Source organism: Bison bison, unplaced genomic scaffold, assembly GCF_000754665.1.
Source record: "Bison bison bison isolate TAMUID 2011002044 unplaced genomic scaffold, Bison_UMD1.0 scf7180017864056, whole genome shotgun sequence".
In the NCBI taxonomy this organism is placed as follows: domain Eukaryota; kingdom Metazoa; phylum Chordata; class Mammalia; order Artiodactyla; family Bovidae; genus Bison; species Bison bison.
In genome coordinates, this window is record NW_011494628.1 from 5,023,018 (window position 1) to 5,047,648 (window position 24,631).

The 24,631-nt window shown below is 32.2% G+C and overlaps 1 protein-coding gene across 1 annotated transcript in view; it reads left to right on the forward strand.

Moving 5' to 3' along the window:
- LOC104985671 (neurobeachin) overlaps positions 1 to 24,258 on the forward strand; it is a 200,171-nt gene extending 175,913 nt beyond the window's left edge. The window contains exons 24-30 of the mRNA XM_010835938.1: positions 871 to 1,024; positions 6,867 to 6,875; positions 10,058 to 10,238; positions 12,508 to 12,638; positions 16,438 to 16,545; positions 20,509 to 20,677; positions 22,113 to 24,258. Coding sequence (XP_010834240.1) covers positions 871 to 1,024; positions 6,867 to 6,875; positions 10,058 to 10,238; positions 12,508 to 12,638; positions 16,438 to 16,545; positions 20,509 to 20,677; positions 22,113 to 22,231 — 871 coding nt within the window. The 3' untranslated portion in view covers positions 22,232 to 24,258. The remainder of the gene's footprint in view (positions 1 to 870; positions 1,025 to 6,866; positions 6,876 to 10,057; positions 10,239 to 12,507; positions 12,639 to 16,437; positions 16,546 to 20,508; positions 20,678 to 22,112) is intronic.
- Positions 24,259 to 24,631: the final 373 nt, after the last annotated feature.

Below are 24,631 nucleotides of genomic sequence, written 5' to 3' on the forward strand. Positions count from 1 at the left end.
TTCTCTTAACATTATGTGTGTCTTTCAGTGCTTTATTTCATGAACTCTCATAAAATTCCCCAGACATAATTTTGTGTAATTTAACAAAATTTTTAAAAAGTTTAAATGATAGATAGCACTTTAGTTTTTAGGACATGGGAAATCATTCTGAGATCTAAGATATTATAGATGATGTTTTGCAATTCAGAAAAGGTTAGAATCATTGACTTAAATTTGATCATGGAGTAAAATTTTTTCTGTTAGAGAATAGTTCATATTCTTGATCTACAATCAAACTGAAGCAGTGCATGTATTTTTCTGGGAATCAGTATTATATGTTTTGTATGGCAAAGCTGCACTGCTGACTTTTGAGGTCTTTTCCATTTTTTATTCAGTAAGTACTTGAATTTTTACTGACTCATTTATGCTACCCTGTCATGTAACTTCTGTGACTAACAGTATATGTTTTCAATATGTCTGGTCAAAGCTGGAGCTGCTGTCTGGTGATACAACAATTTGTCAGCTAACTATCCACTTCCTCTGCTTTTCAATACCAAACAACTAGCTTTTGGCAAAAATAAATGTTTCAGCCAAATTCATTGACCTAGTCATGTGTCTTTGAGTCGAATTAGGACACTGTAGTGTTTTAAGCAGAAATAAAATAATAAGTTAATATGCTTGGACTCACAAAAAATCCATGATGAGATGAATGCTGGTTTTGGTAATATGACATCTAAATTGTTGTAAATTATTTTCTTTTCTAGTAACTCCATTTTAAATTTGCCTAGCTCTTATTTTTCACTTTAAAAATGACATTAAAAATAAGTTGTAAACTTTTTATTCTTAAACCAAAGAAATGTTTGTTTGTGTTTTGTTTTTCTGCTATTTTAGCCATTCCACAAAGTCTGTGATGGATTTTGTCAATAGCAATGAAAATATTATTTTTGTACATAACACAATTCACCTCATTTCCCAAATGGTAGACAACATCATCATTGCTTGTGGAGGAATTCTACCTTTGCTCTCTGCTGCTACATCACCAACTGTAAGTACTTTGACTCCATCTAGTGGTTATGTTTTATAATTACATTATCAGAGCATGTCAGTGGCGTTCTGTACTATAAACATGGATTTTAACAAGACTTGTTCACCTGAGAAGTTTTTAACCATATAATTTGAAATTACATACATTTTTATTCTCACTTCTTTTAATTGTCAGTGTTGGGTTTCAGCTGTGTGTATTTATGAAAATATTTATCTGATAATTTTGATGAATGTAACTTAGAGCTATAACCATAAATGGTTTAACTTTATTTTCTCTGTATTGTTTATCTTTTCAAATCTACATTAAAATAAACTGTTAAAATTCTTGTTATGTAAATCTTAAATTTTGGAATACAAGTACGTATTTATTATATAACAGAGTCATGAATCTAAAATAGGAAAAAGACATCTTTAGATATTCAGTCTTATATGATTAGCTTAAAATATTATTTTTAAGCTATTTATAGTAGTTTTATATTTCTATTCTTTGAGATTTAATCTTGAAGCCAGTAATTTGCTTCAAAAAGAGAATCAGATGAATTCTTAGAGTGTTTCTTACTTAAAATTTAGGTACCTCAAATAGAAAAACTATAAATGTCATAACATTTTCTGTACTTGAAAAATTTGGTAATTCTTAAAAATCTCAAAGAACTTTATGTTAGTCATATGACATCTTTTAGAATTTTTATCTGACATGATTTTGTGGTTCAGCATTTATTTTTTAAAAATATAGACTTTCTCTTTGTAAGACATCAGAATCTATTAACATAAATTGAAAGATATTCAATGTTATTTATATGTCATTTAACATATAATAGATAAACAATTAAGTGTTTTAGTTATCATTTAAAAATATATCTCTGATTCATATAATGAAAAACAAGCTCCATAGCTAATTGATCAGATGGGCGAGAATATGCTTCTCATATTAATAACTGTGTTCTTGCTGCCATATTGGAAACTCATCTGTAAGCCCAAAATAGATCACTTTTCCAGAGAGAAACTTGGCATTTTATTAGGATGTCTTTTACTTGTTGAGGCAGTGTTTCCAAACTGATGTCTGGTTTTATTTCATCATTAACAAGCTTTTTCTACATGACTTTTTCTCACTCTCCCTTTGTCATTATCCCTGAAGCAGCACTGAAACTTAAATATTAGCAGCAAAAGAGCGTATACATCCTCAGCACACTTCTGCCTCACACATATATTTCTCTTTCATCCATGAATTTATTCAAGAGTCTCCAAAGGCAAGAAGGCTAGTTCAGGAGGGAGTGCAACAGAACAGGTCCTAATTAGGGCCTTCATGAAATTAGCAGCTGACCAAGGAAACAGAATCAGGAAGAAAAACAGCTGATGGTGTGGGAAGGGTGCAGATATCCTGTAACATACCATCCCTTCTCTTTCATCTCTGATTTCCTCTCGTAACTTATACCAAATTCTGGTAAATTGAGAGTTGCATGTGATGTTAAGAATACATTCTAATATTGAGACAGGAAGAGGTTTTTGCCTCTTCTATCCATTGAAGATTGACTTAATGTTTCATCCTGGGATTTTTCTACATCATATACTTTTTTTATGTTTATGTATTATCATTGTTATCAGGAAATTTTAAAAAGTTATATTGAAATTTACTTTAAAGTATAATACTGTTTTAAAATCTTCTGTAGAACAGAAGCGATCTTTATATAAAATTAGCAGTAGATAAGAAAAGTTTTATAAATTTGAAATATTTATGAGTTTTCTAAACTAGAAGATCTCCATCAAGATAGAGAAAATAATAAAGTATTAATAAACATTATGAATTAAATAATATACTACCAAAATTTGCTCATTTTTTGTTTTATAATGAATGTATAATAAAGACACTGATATTTTGACTTCCAAAATTATTACCTATGCAGTTATAACTACCATAGTTCAGAAGTTAAAACTACAGTACTTATTTCTTTAGACTGTTTTCAATAGACTTTGGAATTCATTCAATTGTAGAAACTTTTCTTCATTGTCTCTGTCTCTGTATTTCTGCTATTTTGGCTGATTAACTGATTGCACCTGTACCTGCTTCTACAGCACAGTTAACTTTATATTCTTTGAATGAATTGCTTCCTTAAAAGAAATATCAAGAACCTTTTATCCCACTTCCTACTGGGAGAAAACATGGTTGGTGCCAATTTTGAGTAATGTTTTCTGTTCCTTGATTGCCTAATCCTCTTGCTAAAAATTTTAATGTAATAGTGGGAAAAAGTGAGCAAGGAGGACGTTGAATAAAGGAAGAAATTAAAACTAAAGACATGGAGCTTTTTAACTTAGATTTTTAAAGAAACTTTTATTGGAGTGTAGTTGATTTACAATATTGTGTTAACTTTCTTTAAATTAGATTTAAAATATTAATATAAAAAGCTGAAAGAGAATTCTGGATGGAATAAGTCAAAAAGGAAACATTGTCAATATGCATATTACCAAAGGGGGAAGCGTTGTCATGGATACCCTAGAATTTCAATCCTAGATATATGAAGAGAGATAGAGACATTTGAAACTAATGTTTGAATGATCTGTAATATTGTTTAGGTTTGTGGAGTTTTTAAAAATACTCATGTATTATATACAGATATGTATCTAAGGAATAAGTGTGAGTAATATTGGTATGCAGTGGTTGATAAATGATCATATAATAAATATTTTTGGTTTTGGGGGCTATGCAGTATCTGTCTGACTACTTAAATCTGCTGTTTGCAAAAGCAGACATATTTCATAACACAGAGGAGTAAATGTGAATGTATTTTAATAAAACTTTATTTATATTTGATTTGTGGGTCCTAGGTTGCTGACCACTGACTTATGGCACCATTTTGACCTAAAATACAAATACCATAGTATAATGTTTCAGTGTAAAGCATTAAATTAAAAATTCATTAAAATTTAGTAGTTAGAGTGTAAGATAAATCCAGGTTTCCTATTAAATAAGAGCTTGCATTTGACTTAATGAGCATTTATCAAAGTTAATTTCAACAAATTCACTGAATATTGTGGTCATTATGTTTTATTAGAAGATATGTAACTTTTTCACATGCACCCAACTAAATTTTTTTAGCATTTGACACATCTAATGTTGAAATTGTATGCAATCTGGAATGGGTAAGTAGAATGCTAAGTATTCTTTATAAATCGCTATTAAAAGCTCAACCCAGGAAGATACCTTTTCTATTTCTCAGTATAAGTGTGTATCTCAAATAATTTACTCCTTTTCATCAAAAACAAGCTTGTTTTCCAATAATCAATAAGATTCAGACACGATTTTCTTTCCGGTTAGGATATAACTGAAGGCATTTGCATTCCAGCATAAGATAAATCTGTGTTTTAACCTGGCTTCTACCACTTACTAGATATGATGTCAGCCTTAATTTCTTCATTTTAACAGTGCTAATTTTACTTACCCCACAGGAACTTGTGACACTTAAGTTAGGTAATGTCACTAGATGGAGAAGGCTCTTCCTGAATGTTTCCCTCTTTTACTTCCTTTTGGAGCTTTTTATTCAGAATTGTATCATGATAGAATGATCTTCCCATTTACAAAACAAGCCTGTCAAATGTAGAATTCTGAAGTTTAAAATAGGATATTTGAGCCATGTTACTTATTATGGGTGATCCACTTTGATGGCAAAAAGTAAAATGGTGTAATCTTTTCATCTGCTGTCTCCATGGCACTGGTATAGAGGTCTATTTTTTGCCCTGGGACCTTATGTGAATACCATAACTCATACTAAGGATAGCATTTGTGTATTGCTGTAGTAGTGTCATCACATGAAAAAATTTCAGCTGCTTAATCTTACTTCTAGAGAAATACTTCAGTGGAAACTTTAAGGAAAAAAAGAGTATAGATACACATTATTTGTGTTATACTGACACCTTGAACTTGAAGAATATTGGAGTTTCAGTTTTATCTAGATTATGTAAAATGTAATGTAGCATAGAAAATAAGTTACATAGAAAATAAATTACAAAAATAGTTGCAAGTCTTCAAATTAGAACAATAATTGAACTTAAATAGTCAGCTAAAGAAATTTAAAACTCTTAGTGTGTAGCTTGACTAGTCTGGTTTTGGGAAAGAGCATTATTTTTGTTCAGGCTTCCCAGGTGGCTCTAGTGGCAAAGAACCTGCCATCCAATGCAGGAGACATAAGAGACGCAGGTTCAATCCCTGAGTTGGGAAGATCCACTGGAGGAAGAAATGGCAACCCACTCCAGTATTCTTTCCTAGAGTTCATCCCAAGGACAGAGGAGCCTGGCTGGGCTACAGTCCATAGGGTTGCAAAGAGTTGGACACAACTGAAGCAACTTAGCCTGCATTATTTTGTTAACTGTTCTTGAGATTTTGAAGTTAATGTTACTATTACTAGTCAGTTGAATCCTCTCACTTATTTTCTACACTTTGTTCCAAGTTGGTCATGAATGGAAAGCAAGGAATTGGAGGGAAAAAAAGAAGATAAACAAAGAGCATAAATCAGCTACAAATTGCATAATCACTTCAGGGTAGTGGTCAACCATTTTGGTCAATCATACTGAATGTTTAGAATTTTATTCAGTTTCATTCTCTGTTACAGAAAAATAATAAAGATTGATATTTCTGCCTTTCCTAATAGTTTTATAATCATAAGAATGAAGAGCAACCATTTCTGGCAAAAAATAAAGATAAGGACTTAGTTTTAGTTTTTTACTTTTTCTTACCATTATTAGAAAATGTAGCTAATAAATTTGGAAAAACCACTAACAATTTTTTTGTTTTGTTTTATTTATCTCATAACACTTACTATACTTCAGTATTCTCAGAATGCTTTTAAATGTTCTCCTGTACTCAGACGGCAAAGAATCCACTTGCAATGCAAGAGACCTGGGTCCATCCCAGAGTCAGGAAGATTCCCTGGAGAAAGGATTAGCTACCCATTCCAGTATTCTTGCCTGGAGAATCCCATGGACAGAGTAGCCAGGTTGGCTACAGTCCATGTGATCGCAAAGGGTTGGAATTGACTGAGTGACTAAGCACAGAACAGCACCCACTCTTTGAAAATAGTGTTTAGAAATTTATGCCTACATATGATGGCAAAAATCAAAGATTAAGAACAGTTGTTGACTTTATCATGAAACTTAATTCTATCCAGTTTTTTATAATATCCTGAATATAATTCTTAGTAATACTCTGAAACTTGGTACAAAGTCTCTGTGATTATCTTAGTTCACATGCAGTCTTGTTTAGTGTATCTAAGTTCTTTTCTAGCAAAGGAGAGTGGTTTTTAAGTTAGAATCACTCAAATATTTTAGTATCTTACTAATTCCTGGAGATTTTGTTTTATAAGAAGGGCTCCAAATATTTTAGGAAACAAAATAGCATGATTCCTTAATGAAAATTTTAGAAGGTATTGGTATAGTTAATTTTTCTAAGTCTTTTCTGCTTAAACTGATAGTAAGTTAGGGCTTTTACAGAGACATTATGTCAGTTTGCTTATTGAAATGTTTCCTTGGTCATTTTTTAGGAAAAGATATTTATTTTGTAAAATAGAATTTTCATATTTATAATATATGAACTTTATTTACATATATATTATTTGGGAAGTTACTCTAATGGAAAAAATAAGTAGAAGTCTATTTGATATTTAATCTTAATCATACATAATTTATAAAATGAATATTTCTTCTGAGTATTTTTGCTTTTAATAAAATAATCAAATATATTTTTTAATATATTATTTTGTGTTTCAATTTTACATTGTATTTTCATTTAATTTTAACGATTTTCTTTTCTTGTATTTTTTTTGGTCTGTTGTCTGTTTTGTCTAATGCATGTCCAGGGTTCTAAGGTTAGTATTACTTTAGTAATTTTTCAGGTTTTCAGTTTTAAATTTTATTTTTGCTTATTTATGAAATTTTTCACTTGGTTATATTTTGAGTTTCCATACCATCTTTAACATTAGGCACATTTTTGGTATATTTGAAAGATTCAACAGAGGGTTATTTTCTCAATGCACTGATGAATTACTATGTTATTATTCACACTAATCTTTAGACTAAACTGTCATAATATAATGAAAACAATAATATTTCAGTCATATGTACCATCAGATTTTAACTGGTGCCACTGAAAGAAAATTGGATAGAATATATATTAAGATTTAATAATAATCATATGTGGATGTTCTTTATTTTTAGACCTATATTATGATGTTTATATAACATTTCATCATATTTAAAAATTGCTTTTAATTAGAATTAATGGGAACTTCCTTTATGGTTATTAGTTGTGTTAAGAATACTTATTTTAAAATTTTATTTTGTTTGGTCAAAAATAGCAGTTTGGCAAATTTCATGGATGATTAATAATGCTTTTATAATTTCTCTACATAATTTATTAATTTAAAATTGAATATTTTGATGTTTACACTTTATAGACTCTAAAAGACTTCAAAATAAAATCATTAATTAATAAAATAAGTTAGATTTCCCATGATTTTCCTAGTTCAAAATGATGAATTTGAGAATCCATGTATGCTATGCTATGCTATGCTAAGTCACTTCAGTCGTGTCCAACTCCGTGCGACCCCATAGACGGCAGCCCACCAGGCTCCCCCGTCCCTGGGATTCTCCAGGCAAGAACACTGGAGTGGGTTGCCATTTCCTTCTCCAGTGCATGTAAGTGAAAAGTGAAAGCGAAGTCACTTAGTCGTGTCCGACTCTTAGCGACCCCATGGATTGCAGCCTAACAGGCTCCTCGGTCCATGGGATTTTCCAAGCAAGAGTACTGGAGTGGGGTGCCATTGCCTTCTCCGGAATCCATGTATAGATATCCTAAAATTCTAATATTTTGAAAGTTTTCAGAATGCTAATAGGCCGAAGCAATGGCCAGATCTTCCATTCCATTGTAAAACACTTATGTTGATAACAGATTTTAAAAGGAAGTTTTATATAAAATTTCATTTTTTGCCTTTATTGTATTATGATAACAGATTTTTAATTCTTGCTATGAAATGATGCTGTATATTAGTGAAGTGCTGGCAAATAATACATCTTTATTTTTAAAAACATCCTAGTAATGAAATTAATCATTTCTTTAGGCCATAGAAGCTGAATTGGCATAATGTTATAAACGAACAGTTGAAAAAAAATTGTCTATTTCCAAGCTCCTCTTAAAGGGAATGTTTTAACAATATTTTGATGTTAAATGGAAGGGATAAAGGTTGTTCTTTTTTATAACCCATTTATAATTGTTTACTTATATAAATGGGAGAAGGCAATGGCAACCCACTCCAGTACTCTTGCCTGGCAAATCCCATGGACGGAGGAGCCTGGTAGGCTATACAGTCCATGGTGTTGATAGGCGTCAGACACGCCTGAGCGACTTCACTTTCACTGTTCACTTTCATACATTGGAGAAGGAAATGGCAGCCCACTCCAGTGTTCTTGCCTGGAGAATTCCAGGGACGGGGGAGCCTGGTGGGCTGCCGTCTATGGGATCGCACAGAGTCGGACACAACTGAAGTGAATTAGTGGCAGAAGTTATATAAGTGCTTACTCTAGTCAGCTATCATTTTTCTTACCCATGTTTTAAACAAGAAGTGTTGAAGATGTTGTTTTTTAATATGTTTCCTGCTGGTATTTCCCTGTTAATGTGAGTGGGTGTATGTCTGTGTAGAATGATGGGTGTGAATAGTGTCAAATGGAGCATTAAATAGGAGCAGATACCTATAATACATGCTTACTTTGTAGTTGAATTTATCATTTGGTGAAAAAGTAAAGTTAATCAGTATGGCTAGCTTGCCCGTTTTCAGATGATTTAAACAGTAGTATTTTTTATTTATAAAGTATTTCTTACTTTTCTCTGTTTTTGAGGCACTGAGAAAATGAGGCCTAGTGATAATGAACCAGGAGAAGGCAATGGCACCCCACTCCAGTACTCTTGCCTGGAAAATCCCATGCATGTAGAAGCCTGGTAGGCTGCAGTCCATGGGGTCGCTAAGAGTCGGACACGACTGAGTAGCTTCACTTTCACTTTTCACTTTCATGCATTGGGGAAGGAAATGGCAATCCACTCTAGTGTTCTTGCCTGGAGAATCCCAGGGACAGCGGAGCCTGGTGGGCTGCCATCTCTGGGATCGCACAGAGTCAGACATGACTAAAGTGACTTAGCAGCAGCAGCATCATAATGAACCAAAATAATTAAAATCTTACACAACATACAATAAAAAATAAAAGAAGAAATATTGCTATTGCTTGTAAGATGCAAAGTTATATATCTTACAAAACAGAATACTTTGTACCATTTCCTTCCAAAGCAGAAAATTATATTTTAGCATAGACAGTATTTTAGTCAAAGTACAGCTGTGCCAGTCTAAAATGCTACTAATTCTTCTCATTGCCAGTGTCACTGATTAATAGTGGTAGAGGAATTCATGATCTTGAGTATTTTTACCCTAGATTTTTGTTACTCATACAAGGTACCTAGTGGTTTCATACTCATTTATTCTGAAATGGATAAGAAATTATTATGTATTCTAATTGGACCATTGACAGTTGTCTCCCTTTGATATCAAATGAAAGTGCCATATATCTTTCATATTATCATACATTCATAGGAAAGAAAAATTAGCATATTTTTACAAATAAGAGTGAGGATATTAGGAAAGAAAAAAGAGTTGCATGTCTTTGTTAACAAACTTAGAACAAAACTAGTATAAATATTTACATTGATTATTTCTAAGTGTCTTTATGAAATGATCTTAAGTTTGGAATGTAGTGTTTAAAGTAATGATATTTAAATCTAACATTGATTTTAAAAATAAATTTTTTATTTATTTGAAGTTAATTCATAGCTAAGCTAGTAAACTTGATAATCACCTCTTACACTACATGGAATTACTTTATGATTTATAGCTTATTTTGTTTACAAAATATACTAAATATACTAAACTACTGTTAAGCTGCTGTATGTATGTGCATGTATTATATTTCCAAATTTTAAACAAGATTTATATCTACTTTTTTAAAGACGGAATTGGAAAATATTGAAGTGACACAAGGCATGTCAGCTGAAACAGCAGTAACTTTCCTCAGCCGATTGATGGCTATGGTTGATGTACTTGTATTTGCCAGTTCTCTAAATTTTAGTGAGATTGAAGCTGAAAAAAACATGTCTTCTGGAGGTTTAATGCGACAGTGCCTAAGGCTAGGTAAGTCTGTTAAAAATAATGGTGCATGTTAAATAATTACCTACAGATCATTTTTTTATATTCTGTGATACATAAAGTATCCGTGATACAATTTGATTATGTAATGTAGAATTACTAAATTAAAAAAAAATAATATCACATTGGAGATTTCACGGAATAAATCTTTAATGGATTCTAATTTGAAGCTGAAGTTCCAACACTTTGGCCACCTGATGCGAAGAGCTGACTCATTGAAAAAGACCATGATGCTGGGAAAGATTGAAGACAAAAGGATAAGGAGGTGGCAGAGGATTGAGATGGTTAGATAGTATCCTGACTTAATGGACTGTGAATTTGACCACACTGGGAGAGAGTGAAGGATAGGAAAGTCTGGTGTGCTACAGTCCGTGGGGTTGCAGAGTCAGACACAACTTAGCGAATGAACAACAATGAAATTTGAAATAAAGTCAATGTTGAATATATTTTGAGCTCTTTCAAAATCAGTAGGACAATAGCATTTTTTATTGAAGTGATTTTAATGTAAATCCATTTATGAATTCTTTTTTTTTTTTTTTCTGTAAATGAATACACAGGCTGGTTATCTTGGGCCCACAAATACATCAGAAAACCAATAGCGTAGCTTTATAAACAATGCTAAAGGATAAAATTGACTATGCCAGTCTCACTGTTTTTTGGAATGAACATTTAATACTAGTAGATATTACTATAGCTATGATTTTTTTGTTGCTATCTTGTGTTACAAATAAAATTTAGCCCTGAAAACTCTTGGTAAATTTGACCAATTCCTTAGGCAGTATTCATTCTTACATCTTTTACCTTTTATAAAGGCAAAATTTAATTTTACTGTTTAGTCTTTACAGGGGACCAGACAACTACTGTTTTTAGACAAAAATGGCTACTGTTTTCATACTTGCCTTAGAGTGTGAACAGGGAGGATATGAGAAAGTCAGGCATTTGATAGGATGTTCTTACATGTATTCTTTTCACCCATTATTTTTAAAGTTATGTAAAAATCTTCATATGTATAGTTTCAGGGTACAAGTTTCTGATCCAAGAAAGGAATAAGAACTTGATTTAAGAATGGTGGAATAAATCTACTTTTTACTGCTATTTTGTATTTCTTGTGACGAATCATTTCATATCCTATTAGGGAAAGATTGACCATATGGATAACTTCAGCCAAGAGGTGTAGGATTATTTACTGTGGGCCATATGGACATTTCCACTGGTATTTAATAATAGCTGACAGATTGAGCTTTGTGAGAAAGAGAAATATTTTTTAATGCCTGAATATCTTAAAAACAGCATTTATTTGGTTATTGAGAACTTTTATTTCTGAATATATTCCTAAGTTTTACTGCTGATTTCATTTTTAAAATGATAATTTTTAGCAGATTTGGTTTTTATCATTCACAGGGAATTTTTATGTGAGTAATAATGAGGTAAACAATTATGTGTCAATATATATTGTTTACTCTTCTAAGCACTTTGCATATATCGATCCAGCTAATCCTCAGGGTAGTCCTCTAAGGAAGTCATTTTGTTTATACTCATTTTACACATGAGGAGACTGAGGCATAGGTAGTTGAAGCAGCTAGCCCAAGATCACATAGCTCATAAGTGGCGAAGCCAGATTTCAAGTTTATGTGGACTGATTCCAAAATCTATACTATTTATTACTATGCTTTGCTGCTTCTTATAATAATTAAGTAAATAGAAAGCGAGTATGTAATTATTGAATGTGCTGCTTGATGAAGGTGACTTTTCCGCCATGAAAACAAGTTGATATTGGCACTTGTCAGACTTGGCTGTATGGAGTACCTCATTATTATTGCCTAAAATGGGGAGCCGTGCTCTGTATAGTCACTAAGATGGTCAAATTATGGGCAGATAATTATTATTTTTAAAAATCATCAAATATGAGTATGTTTTTAATCAATTTTAATTCATACATTTAAGAATTTTGAAGGATGGAAGGTGATAGAATAGGAAGGATATATTGGGAGCCTCAAATATCCTAGTAGTGTTGTATTTCTTGAGTTGGTTGATAGTTTATGGTAATTTGTTTTCACTTTTTTAATTACATGAATATTTTTGTGTGCTTTTCATTACTGTATTTTCTAATTAAAAATATTTATTGATCTGGTTGATTTTAAGAACCATAGTGGGATGGTGAAAGTTGAAAGAAAAAATAGAACCAAACAACTTTTAAAAACAGTATCAGAGTCAACAATTTATATTAATAATATGCTTTCATTTTTTAAAATAGTTTGCTGTGTTGCTGTGAGAAACTGTTTAGAATGTCGGCAGAGACAGAGAGACAGAGGGAACAAATCTTCCCATGGAAGCAGTAAACCTCAAGAAGCTCCCCAAGGTGTGACTGCCACAGCAGCTTCCAAGGTAATTAAACATTTTCTAAGTTAAATATAATTTACTTTTTTTTTAAGTTTGTGAGCACAAAGTGACAAGGAATCTCCAGTGCTGGCTTCTCTTCTTTCAAATTGTTAGGCTTCCCTGGTGGCTCAGACACTAAAGAACTGGCCTGCAATGCACAGACCTGAATTCAGTCTCTGAATCGGGAAGATCCCTTGGAGAAGGGAATGGCTATCCACTCCAGTATTCTTGTCTGGAGAATTCCATGGACAGAGGAGCCTGATGGGCTCCAGTCCATTGAGTCACAAAGAGTCAGACACAACTGAGCAACTAACACTTTCATTTTTCAAAGGAAGATTCTAGTAATTTCTAATTCATAGGATTCTTATAAAGATTATATCAGTTCATAGCACTGAAAAGTTCTTAACTATTACTAGCTTCAGTAGTTAAATTTTCACCGAGTTCAGTGTATGAATAATGCACTTTTTAAATGGTTATGCTTTGGGGGATAGAATTCCCATGGCATTCAACAAAAATTATTGAATGCCCATGAAATGAATATGTGGTATGCAGTATTTCAAAATGCAGCAGTGATTGTCATTCTAAATTAGCTCTATTTAACATATGTTTTTTGGAGAAGGAAATGGCAAACCACTCCAGTGTTCTTGCCTGGAGAATCCCAGGGACGGGGAGCCTTCTGGGCTGCCGTCTCTGGGGTCGCACAGAGTCGGACACGACTGAAGCAACTTAGCAGCAGCAGCAGCAACATGTGTTTGTATTTGATTTGACCATTTGCATCACTTCCAAAGTTTCAGTAATGATTTTTAGGTCCTGTATATTTGTTGCTTACTTCAGCTACAGCTTGGAATCTCTTACCCTTGCTTTTACTATTTTATTTTAGTCACACTGTAGACTTCATTCAGTTCATCAGAAGAATTTTTTTAACCTTTTAACTTTTACATAGCTTTGTTTTTCTTCAGGTTCCCATCCTTATTTTTCACCCCAGTAAATATGTTCCACTTTTGGTGTTACCTTAAGTTCAACTTTGAGTAAAATGTTTTCTAATACCTTCACTGCCAACTCAGTCTAGAGGAGGTTCCTTTGTTTGATACTTCTGTAAAACCTAGTATGTCTCTTACCACTCACGGTACTTGTAATTAGATGTTTGACACTGACTAGTGAAGGTTCAATAAGTGAAGGTATGAAGAGTTTAATTTATTAAAAAAAATTCTGTCGCTTCAAACTTTTGCAGTTTTCAGTCAAAACAACCACACATTTAGTGTATCTGTATTATAGCCTCTTTCTTTTTCACTACTGTTAGAGACACATTCCTAGAATAATTAAACCATATATTTTACTGTTGACAAGTCTCCACAAAGCCTCCATTGCTTAGAAAATTAAATGCAAACACATTAGCAGTGTTGCTTCTACTTACTTGTGTAGGCACAGGAGACTGTACGTTACTTGAGTGTGTTTGTATCTTTTACATCTTTTCAATTGCAGATTGTGTATAGCATTGTGAATACTTTATAAAAGAGCACAAACTCTAGAATCAAACAGTTTGGAGTTTGTATCTTGCCTCTACCATTTACTGGTTTTGTGAAATGAAACAAATTTCATAGTCTCTTGTTCCTCAATTTTCCAGTCTTTAAAGTGGACATATATCTTAATTTGTATGGTGTTTGTATGAATTAAATAAAAAACAGTAATATGTTAAAGTACTTAGTAATTTGAGAAATGAAGTGAGCATTTAATTAATGGTAATTCCTTTCTTCTCTCTAGGAGTTAACCAATCAATATTTATGTCATGAAATAAATAAGTTAGTAGTTTTGAGTGCTTAGATCTTAAAGGTGACCATAGTTAATTCAGTATATAATAGGGAACTTTTCAAGCCTGTCAAACCAAGTATTAGGTTGGTGCAAACGTAATTGTTCAGCAAATCAATGAGCTGCACCAAAAACTGCAACGCCTGCAGCCAGTGTTGGTCAACAGAAAGTGCCCAGTTTTTCTCCACAACAACACCTGACTACACGTTGCACAACCAACACTTCAAATGTTGAATGGATTGAACTTCAGAGTTTTGCCTCAGCTGCCTTATTCACCTGACTTCTCACCTCACTTCTTCAAGCCTCTTAACAGCTTTTTGCAGGGAAAACCGGTTCCACAACCAGCAAGAGGCAGAAAACTTTTCCAAGAGTTCATCGAATCCTGAACACATATTTTTATGCTGCAGGAATAAGCAGAACTTATTTCTTGCTGGCAAAATATGTTGATTGTAATGGTTCCTGTTTTAAATAATAAAGATGTGTTTGAGCCTAGTTATAATGATTTAAAATTCATGGTCTGAAACCACAATTACTTGTATACCAACCTAATAGTACACTGATGATAGAATATGGACAGAAAAGCTCAATGAGCAGGAAATTCATGGTAATTGAGCTAGTCAGTCCTTTTAGCAAGAACCTTAGCAATGAAAATTAGATTATAAATTATGGATATAGAACTATTAGAGGAAAAGTTGACTTGGTAAGAAAACATATTTCAAAACAGAGAATCAGTGAACCCAGTTTGTGAGAGTTGTTTCCCTATTTTTATGCATTTTTAATGTGGCACTTGAATAAGTAAACCATAGTTAACAATAATTTCAGTGTGTTACGAATCTGAGTGGACTTGTATTAGCCACACATTTTCCTTGGGCCTCATTTTTTATGTTTTCTAAAAAGGAGGTATTAAATAAGATTTTCCTACAAAACACATCTCTAATTAGATTATGGACATAGAAGTACTTTGTAAACTATAAAGTAGTATGTAGATTAAAATATATGTAATTTTTTCAGATATATTGTAAATAGTATATTATTTCTTTAATTATCCTTTGATAAAGATCATTAGCCTATTATTTAAATATTAAAGCCAAGCTCACCTAAGCTTATATAGCTGGTAAGTTTTGGAATTGTAATGGAAGTAAAGTAACTATCAGCCTTTAAATAGTGTATGCTTTTGTGCTGCAAGAGAATCAAATATTTTAATTTAAGAGGGGAATAGTGTAATTGAGGTTTATAGAAAATAGAAGGAGGTCTATTATTAAATAGAGTTACTTTTATATGCAGGAGTTGTATTTGATACTTCACATATATTATCTGATTTAATTCACACAATTCTTATGTTTTGTAAGTGAAAAAGTACTTGACTGAGTTTCAGGGATCTTGACTGTCTTACGAGTTTACTGTGTGACGTGTTACCTAAAATTTGTGGATTTTTGTGTCTTCAGATATAAAAAGGATTTTAGTGGTAAAGATCTTTAATGTCTTCCAGCTTTAATATTAAGGCCATGAGTAAAACATTTTTTGCTTACCTTTTTTGACTTTTTGTGGATCATGGAATGTTTTCACAGATGAAATCTCATATAATAATGTAATATAATAATCTCATATATTATGAAAACATGACGAATAAATGAACCTGATGACTTAAAGAGGCTTGTTAACTAGAGGTAGGGAATGTAAAGCCTAGAAAAAGTTAGTAACAAGTTTGAGGTTGCACAGGAGAGATTTGAGCCCAGAGTAAAAGTTTAGTCTTTTTTTCTGCCACAGTCCTCCAGCCTTTCTTTATCTATAGCAGTAGCTATGCAGATGAAGAACAAGAACACTAGTAAGTGAAACCATGGTAAAAGTAGAAGAGAACAGTCAATAAATATTGTTCAGTGATGAGAGAAGGTAAAGTGTGTGGCCAGTTTAATTACAAAATTGAAGGTATTATTAATAGAAATTAATATAAATTTCTGTATTATACTATTTTTTCACAATTCTCTCTTTCTTTTTTAAGACTCCACTAGAGAATGTTCCAGGTAACCTTTCTCCAATTAAGGATCCCGATAGGCTTCTTCAGGATGTTGATATCAATCGCCTTCGTGCAGTTGTCTTTCGGGATGTGGTGAGTTATGCCTGCTTGATTTCCCAGAGAAAAAAGAAAACTTTTCACTGTAATTTGTATAAAATAATTTAAATTTCCTAGGAAACTTGCATTTTAAAACTAAATGTCCTAGTGTCAGGGCTTGTAGGTTTATAATGTGCTTCTGTTTGTAAAATGATTAAGCTTAGCTTTCTCTGAAAGCTTATTCACTTTATTTTTTAATGATGTGAAAATTATAGTTAATTTGTATGTATACTAAGAATGAAGATAACTTCGAAGATTATAACCGATTTTATCTTGAATAACAATTCCTGTCTTTTAGTATTCCTTGCTCCATCTCTAGGTTCTGAATATTTTGTTGTTATCAATGTTCCTTATATTATTGGTAAAAGAGATTAATCCATAAAGATGTTCCTGGGAATTACTTTTGGTGGCAATTACTTTTGAGAGAAGAATCTGCATTTGGAAATAGAGACACCAATGGGAATTTGAGTTAGAAAGGTTGTTTAATAAAGCTTATTGAAAATATAGCTTAAGGACACAATTTCATAGACCCCTCCAATTATATGATCACTTATTCAAAGTAAGTAAAAATAAGATTGGCCCTTCCACAAATTGTGTAGAAGCATCCATAGCATTTCACAGCAGACTGAATGTTGGTAGTACTTCTTACTATAGTTGCTATTTATCAGCAATTTTGGATTCTATTTTACTTTTTTTAACTGATGGTTTATGAAACATAGACATTTATATTTTAAATTTGCATTTAATAATAACTTGGATAGAGTACTTTGTACTTGAGAAAGTGGTTAAAATATTTAATACATACTACATGGTAGAAATATATAATAGAAAAATTTACATTCTTTTTAATATATATCAGTTCTTATAAATCACTAAGAAAATTGCAACCATACCAACAGAAAAATAGGCAGTAGATATGAAATATGAAAATAAGGTGATAAACATATGATTTAAAAGTCATTATAACTAGTAGTCAAAGAAATGCAAATTAAAACAAGAGTAAGATATTTTTCGGGGAAGGCAATGGCACCGCACTCCAGTACTCTTGCCTGGAAAATCCCATGGATGGAGGAGCCTGGTAGGCTGCAGTCCATGGGGTCGCTAAGAGTTGGACACGACTAAGCGACTTCACTTTCACTTTTCACTTCCATGCATTGGAGAAGGAAATGGCAACACCCTCCAGTTTCTTGCCTGGATAATCCCAGGGACTGTGGAGCCTGATGGGCTGCCGTCTCTGGGGTCGCACAGAGTCAGACACGACTGAAGCGACTTAGCAGCAGCAAGATATTTTTACCAAAAACTAAAATTTTAAAATAATAGTATCTGTCATTACAAAGGTATACTGAAAGTGTTCTATCATTTATCACTGGTAGGAGTACAAATTGGATAAACTTTATAAATAGCTTTTTACATTGTGCTAAAGCTCTTATAAATTTGATGCCTATGACCCATTGGTTCTACTCATGTGCTTATCACAGCTGTCCTCAGGAAAATTGGCAACGTCATAAATATCCAACGCAGAGCATAATAAATCACAGTATATTCATTTAGCAAGAAGTTATGTAGCTATTAAAATCATATTTTTGAGGGAAACTTTGTGACATGTAAAACACTCACAATATATTGTAAGGGAAAGAAACACTATACAAAAGTACTTAGACTACACAAATACTGCATTGTTGTGTGTCACGTATACATACATGCACATGTTCACCTTTATTTAAAAAAAGGCACCCAAATGCTGCCAGTTATTATCTCTAGGTAAACACTTTTTATTTTGTACTTTTTAAAATTTTCAATTTTTTTAATAATAAACCTGTATTGCTTTCCTAATTAATAAAAGTAAAGTAGTTTTTAAAATGGGAGATAAAACACATTAATAGTGTAAAAATCTTGATGTAAGGATCTGCATAATCTGGACGTAGAAGAAAATACTTATGAACAGTTAAACCATTCAGAAATGGGAATTATTTATCCTGGAAAAAAAAAATGTGTTGTGGAAGAATTTTTTTTAAATGATAGATGATTTAAACACGGATCATGTTTTCATCTCCAAGAAACTCACTCAGACCTAACATAGAAGGAATTTATGTTGTGTGACATTGCATTTAAATTGTTAGTAAGTTCTGTATCAGGTTATTATAGTGGATTGTATACTTTTTCTAATATCTATAGATGTTTTGTAACTATTGTATATTGGATAACCCTACAGTGGTTCTTACTAGCTTTCTTCCTGAAGGAAGGGAATTAATGTTCAGGTGTTCCTTCCAAGCATCACTGAGGTAACATAACTTGTGTTCATTCAATTTACACTGTGTATCAGACACATATATATTACCCTCAGCTTTCAGTAAAAGGTTAAGAGAAAGCTAAGACTGAAAAACATTAAGATCACACAGCTAGTATGAAGTAGAGTCAGAATCCCAAATTAGGCCTTTGCAGAGCATTCTGTCTCTTTTACCACCATATTTCATAAACTCCAAGGAAGGCTTTTTTTCTTTCAAATAATCTCCAGAATTTGAAAGTATTTTTGAATTGTTATATTTTAAAGTCAGTTGTAGGTATTATAAGATTTCTACTTAACCTTTGAATTGTTTAAGTCACTTTATGTTGCCTTAAGTTCACAAACATATGAGATTTTAAAATTTAGGTATTTAAGGAAAAGGAATGTATTTAAAAGCTGTCTGTTACCCACAGAGTATGAAACACTAAATTCACAATATTTCAGAACAAATGTAATCTATTTTGGTCATTTTCTCCATTACCTATACTAATTCTATTTCAGAGTATTAAGTCATCTTTCTTGTTTGCTTTTTTTTTTCTGACAAATGCACATGAATTTTGAGTCTTGTTCACCTAGTGCTGAAATGAAGTAATAAATGTAAAGTGACTGTTTATAGAGTTAATAGACTTTAATGCATGTTTGTTTTCCTTATTTCTGTTTTATCTCTGGGCCATGGTAATTACTTGCAGTTTTGGTTTGAAGCATCACTTTTACCTAACTTAGAAAAAAGGCTTAATAACCATCTATTTATGATTCCTTAAATATAGTCTAATCTGAAAATAGTTTTAGAGGTCATTTAACATTTTTATCCCTCTAGGATAATTACCTAGGCTTTTTCGATAGAGCTTTCAAGGTTATATGCAGTTCTGCTTCAAAGAAATAAATAAATATTATCTCTTTATCCTAATATGGTCAGCCTTTTTCAGATCTTTTACCACATCACTGCTATCCTCTGGAATAACTTCATTTTGTCATTGAGCTTTTGAAATTTGGACCCTCAAATATTGGCTCCCAATCCTGCACTGGAAAAATGAGGTTATTTTTCCAGTACAGAATAGTGGGGCTGTTATTTATTTTTATCTGTTCATGTGTCAAACATTGCATTAGCTTTTTCTGAAGCTGCCATATTGAACTTGTATAAAATCCATGCTTTATGCTCCCTGATTTTTATATCTCCCTTATTTTACTCATATTTCCTGCTCAGGTAGTGATATGTTAGAATTGTATCTGTAGTCCAATAGTAACTTTCTGTTATTATTTTTCAGCTATAGTATTTGAAACTCTAGATGTTTTTAGCCAGACATTAAATTATTCTTTTCAAACTTGTGCTATCTGCATATCTTATAAATATGCATTCTCTGATGTTATAGAAGTAATAGATACTAGTGAAGAGGATAAATAATAAATTTTGTGGCATATTCAGCAAATTTTTAACATTCTCATTTTTTAAATTATATTTCAACCTATAAATCAGATGATATGTTTCTGGAGTTGTTTTTTTTTTTTTAATATATACTTAGATAATACTAACAGTATATACTTAGCAAGTTTTAGCAAAAGTTAAATGTCGTATGTTTTCCTCCATAAAGAAAATAAAACAGGAATAGTTTCTTATACTCTGAGAACTTATACTTAAAATTTTTTGAGTGTCAAAACTACCTTTTCATTTTATGCAGGATGATAGCAAGCAGGCACAGTTCTTAGCTCTAGCTGTTGTTTACTTCATTTCGGTTCTGATGGTTTCCAAGTATCGTGACATTTTAGAACCCCAGCGAGAGACTGCAAGAACTGGAAGCCAACCAGGTAGAAACATCAGACAAGAAATAAATTCACCAACAAGTACAGGTACTTAATATTTGTCTAATTATTTGAATTTTCATCATCATTTATCTCCTTTTTATTTAATTTTTACATCTGGATTTAAACTGGTTCTATTCATAATCATCTCAAGTATTTATAAGTAGGCAGTATATAAATGCCAATTTAATCTTGTTTAATTACACAAAAATGTAGAATGATATTGGCTATATTCTCATTTTATCAAGGTTTTGGGTTTAGTTTTTCTGTTTATTAGCATAAAACATTTATGCTACTACTTAATATACAAATAACTCATATATTTTAAATGTATTATTTTTAACCTTTATAAACATATGAAAGTAGGAGGTCCTTATAGAGTAGTTCAAAACCAACAGTAAGCCAAACTAGAAATCTTTGTAGCCAAGCTCAGTAGCATCTTTCTTTCTTTCCATCTGCCTTTCTTTCTTTCAATATGTGTAGTTAATTCAGTAGCTAAATATTCAGCCAGAGATGTATCATAAACAAACATACATTCTGAATTTTATACCAAAGTTGCATCGACTAAAGTCAGAAATTTCTAGACAGCAGTGAACCGTTTTGGGTCATGTTATCTTTCTCATCTATAGAAGATGCTTATGTTGTAGGAGTTCATGTATTATTAGCTTTGTTTACGCTGCTTGGAAATGATAGATACATTTTTGGCAACTAATATTTTAATATCACAGGACGCCTTTTGTCTATTGCATTTCCTGCCAGTGTTTACCTCAAGGTTGTTTCTCTATTGTTTGCAGTGTTGCCTTAGCAGCCCAGTGATTATTTCATGTACCACTAGATTAGTTTGTAATGGAAATTATCCTTCCTAAATAAATGCATATGATATATACATTTATTGAATATTTTAAAAAACGAGTAGAAATTAGTGGTCAAATCTCTGCATTTTGTTTTCCATACTCATATCATATCTCATTTACTTTTTGTTTCTGTGTGGAAATACAGATTGTGTTTAATTCCTTATTGTTGCATGCTGTATTTATTTTGAGTATATAAACGTGGTATTTCTTTGTAGTATAATCTTACTTTTAACTTCTTACTTGACAAGTTAAATGTTATCCTAACACTCCAGTTTCTGTGTTTCAACCATTTAAAACACAGAGACTCTATATGTTAATCAACTGTCTCTTCATTTTTAATGCGTTCAGTCATGTATGTATAAAGCAAGCAATATTTTAGTGAAAGCTTCCAGTTCTGATTTTCTTGTGTGTTTGTATGTCTCTGTGTTTGTTGCAAATGACTCTACTTAACAAGTATGTTATTTCCTTTCCCTTAACACATAACTTCTTTCCTTCCTCCAGAGACACAGTCTTTATTGCTAGTACTGTTTGCATGTTGCAGTGATATAGAATTGTCTTGGATCTTCAGTGGACCGTGTTGCAGGTTGTTACATGCTGGCTCAAATTTGATTCCATGATTTTCTCCACAGTTGTGGTCATACCATCTATCCCTCATCCAAGTTTGAACCATGGATTCCTTGCCAAGTTAATTCCCGAGCAGAGCTTTGCCCACTCATTTTACAAAGGTAATATTGACCTCATCTCCTGACCTGTTTGGGTATTCTTAAATTTCATCAATTGTTATACAATAACCATTCATTAATGTAGTTGTTTATAGACATCTCAGCATACGGCTCAGGTTTCATGGAGATATAATACGTTGTATTTGTACCTGGCTATTGAGAGCAAAATAGTTTTTATATTTGTATTCCCTTGTATTTCTTTAAGTATCATCTTCAAATTAAGGCTGCCTAATTATATGGATAATAAGATGCACGGTGGTGGCATGCAGAAGAGATCACAGAAAAGTCCCACCATATTAATGGGACCGAATTAGCTCTAAAATGAAGGCTACTGTAGAATGACAAGTAAAAAGATTTTAAACAAGCCTCAAAAACATCACAGTGATCTATAATTATTTAACTGTCTGTCAGAACAAAATTCCAACTCTTTTCAAAGGAATTCAAAAAATTCTTCAATCAATGCAATTATTCAACATTAAGCATTCAATAAAATTTGTTAAGTGTGCAAAGACAAAAAATGTGATGCATAAGCTGGAAACAAAAAAATCAGTCAACAGAAGCAGATTGAGAAGGGATACATACATATTGCAGAGTTGTCAGATCAGGGCATTCAAACAGCTATTGTTAAGTATGTCCATGATGTTTTTCAATCTAAGGGAAAAAATTAACATAATACAGGGAAAAATGAAAGCGTTTTTAAAGAACCAATTGAAAGTTTCAGAGATGAAAAATAAAACAACCAGAATGATGTCTCTGGTTAAGATTAACATGAGATTATTCTGTGAAGAACAAAGGTGAGCCAAACTCTGCTCCCAACCCCCGACCCAGGACTTTCCTGTGTACACACTCTGCATAATTCCTGGCACAGGGAATATGATGGATTTTATTCTTGTGACTAGGTTATATACTATATGTTAGCACAGTTGCTTTTAAGAAAAGGCAGTTGTACAGATGGCTCAAGTAACCTAATCACAGGAGCCCTGTAAAGGTTGAGAGTTTTCTCTGGCTTGTTTAGAACAGGCTGTGAGAGCACCTTGGTGTGAAAGGGATATGACATAAAGAAAGTTCTTTGTTGCTGAACAGCAAAGACCTGAGATTGCCTTGTAGAAGCTGAGAGTACCTCCCGGCTAACAGTCAGCAAGAAAGTGGGGGACTTAAGCCTACAAACATCAACAAACTGAATTCTGCCAATAACAGGAGTAATTTTAGAGAAGGTACCTGAGCTCCAGATGATCACCGGTGTCTTCATCCATCAGCTAATGATATGGAAGATCAACTCATAGAACAAATAAAGCAGCAAAGTGTTTAGTATAATTTGAATGCACTGATTTTTTTTATAAATGCAAATTTGAACATAATGATAATATAAAGGAAAAAAATTCTTTTCAGATTTTGGTGCTTACAAAAAGTATCTAACTCTGAGTTGTATAAACTAAGAAGGATTAGACTAGATTAGATGGATTGTTGTCTGGAGTTTGTTTTGTGTAGAAGTCTGTTCTAAAAGGTTAACTTCAGTGACTGGAATATGCTCTGGAGTAGTTAACCAGATTCAGAAGCCTGCATCAGAATATCTGTGCACTGCTTTCTTTATCTAGAAAGGTTTGCTGTGAAACAATTTTAGCTGAACTGCACAAAGGTCTTAAGGGTATTTTAAAATTTTGAATTACTTTAAGGCTGATGTGATGAATTTCCTCTTCTCTTTATTATGTGATAATATGGAAGGTGATCATAAAAGACTATTACTGCATGCTGTCATGCAGTGGTTATTAAGAAGAAAAGTTCTGTTGATGATGTTGGAAATGCAAAGTCAATTCATAGTATTTTTGCAAGATAAGAAAATAGTTTCATTCCAGTTGTAAATATGTAATAGGGCTGGCTTCTTTGTCAGACATATAATATTTGTTAAATGAACTCAGTACTTTCAAGCAGGAGAGATTGCAGCATGTATCAGAATAGATTAAAGGACAAAAATAAAAGTTATAATTTTGGTAGTATGCAGTTTCTACAACATTTTCCATAGTTTAGTAATAATTATTTTAATAATACTATTTAATATTTGACAGTTATTGCCAGTAAAGTATCTCAATCTTTAAGTGATCTTAATTTTACTCATCTTGGAAAGTTATCTCCTATCATTTTATGTATTTGATAGAATGTCTTATATTTTTCATTAAAAGAAGATTCATAATTAAGACATTTATTAAAATGGAATCTTTAATTGAAATATATTTATGCTTGATTATAACTGTATAATGTAAATTATTGGAATTGAGTGTTGATGAACATTGAGGATGTATTTTGAAGATACAGTATTTCTAGCTTCGTTTTGGATAAAAGTTGTAAAATAGATACATGTTCTGAGCTCTCGGAATTCTCATTCTGTCAACATACCTCTGTAAAATAGCTTTCTCCATTCTGCATGTTAT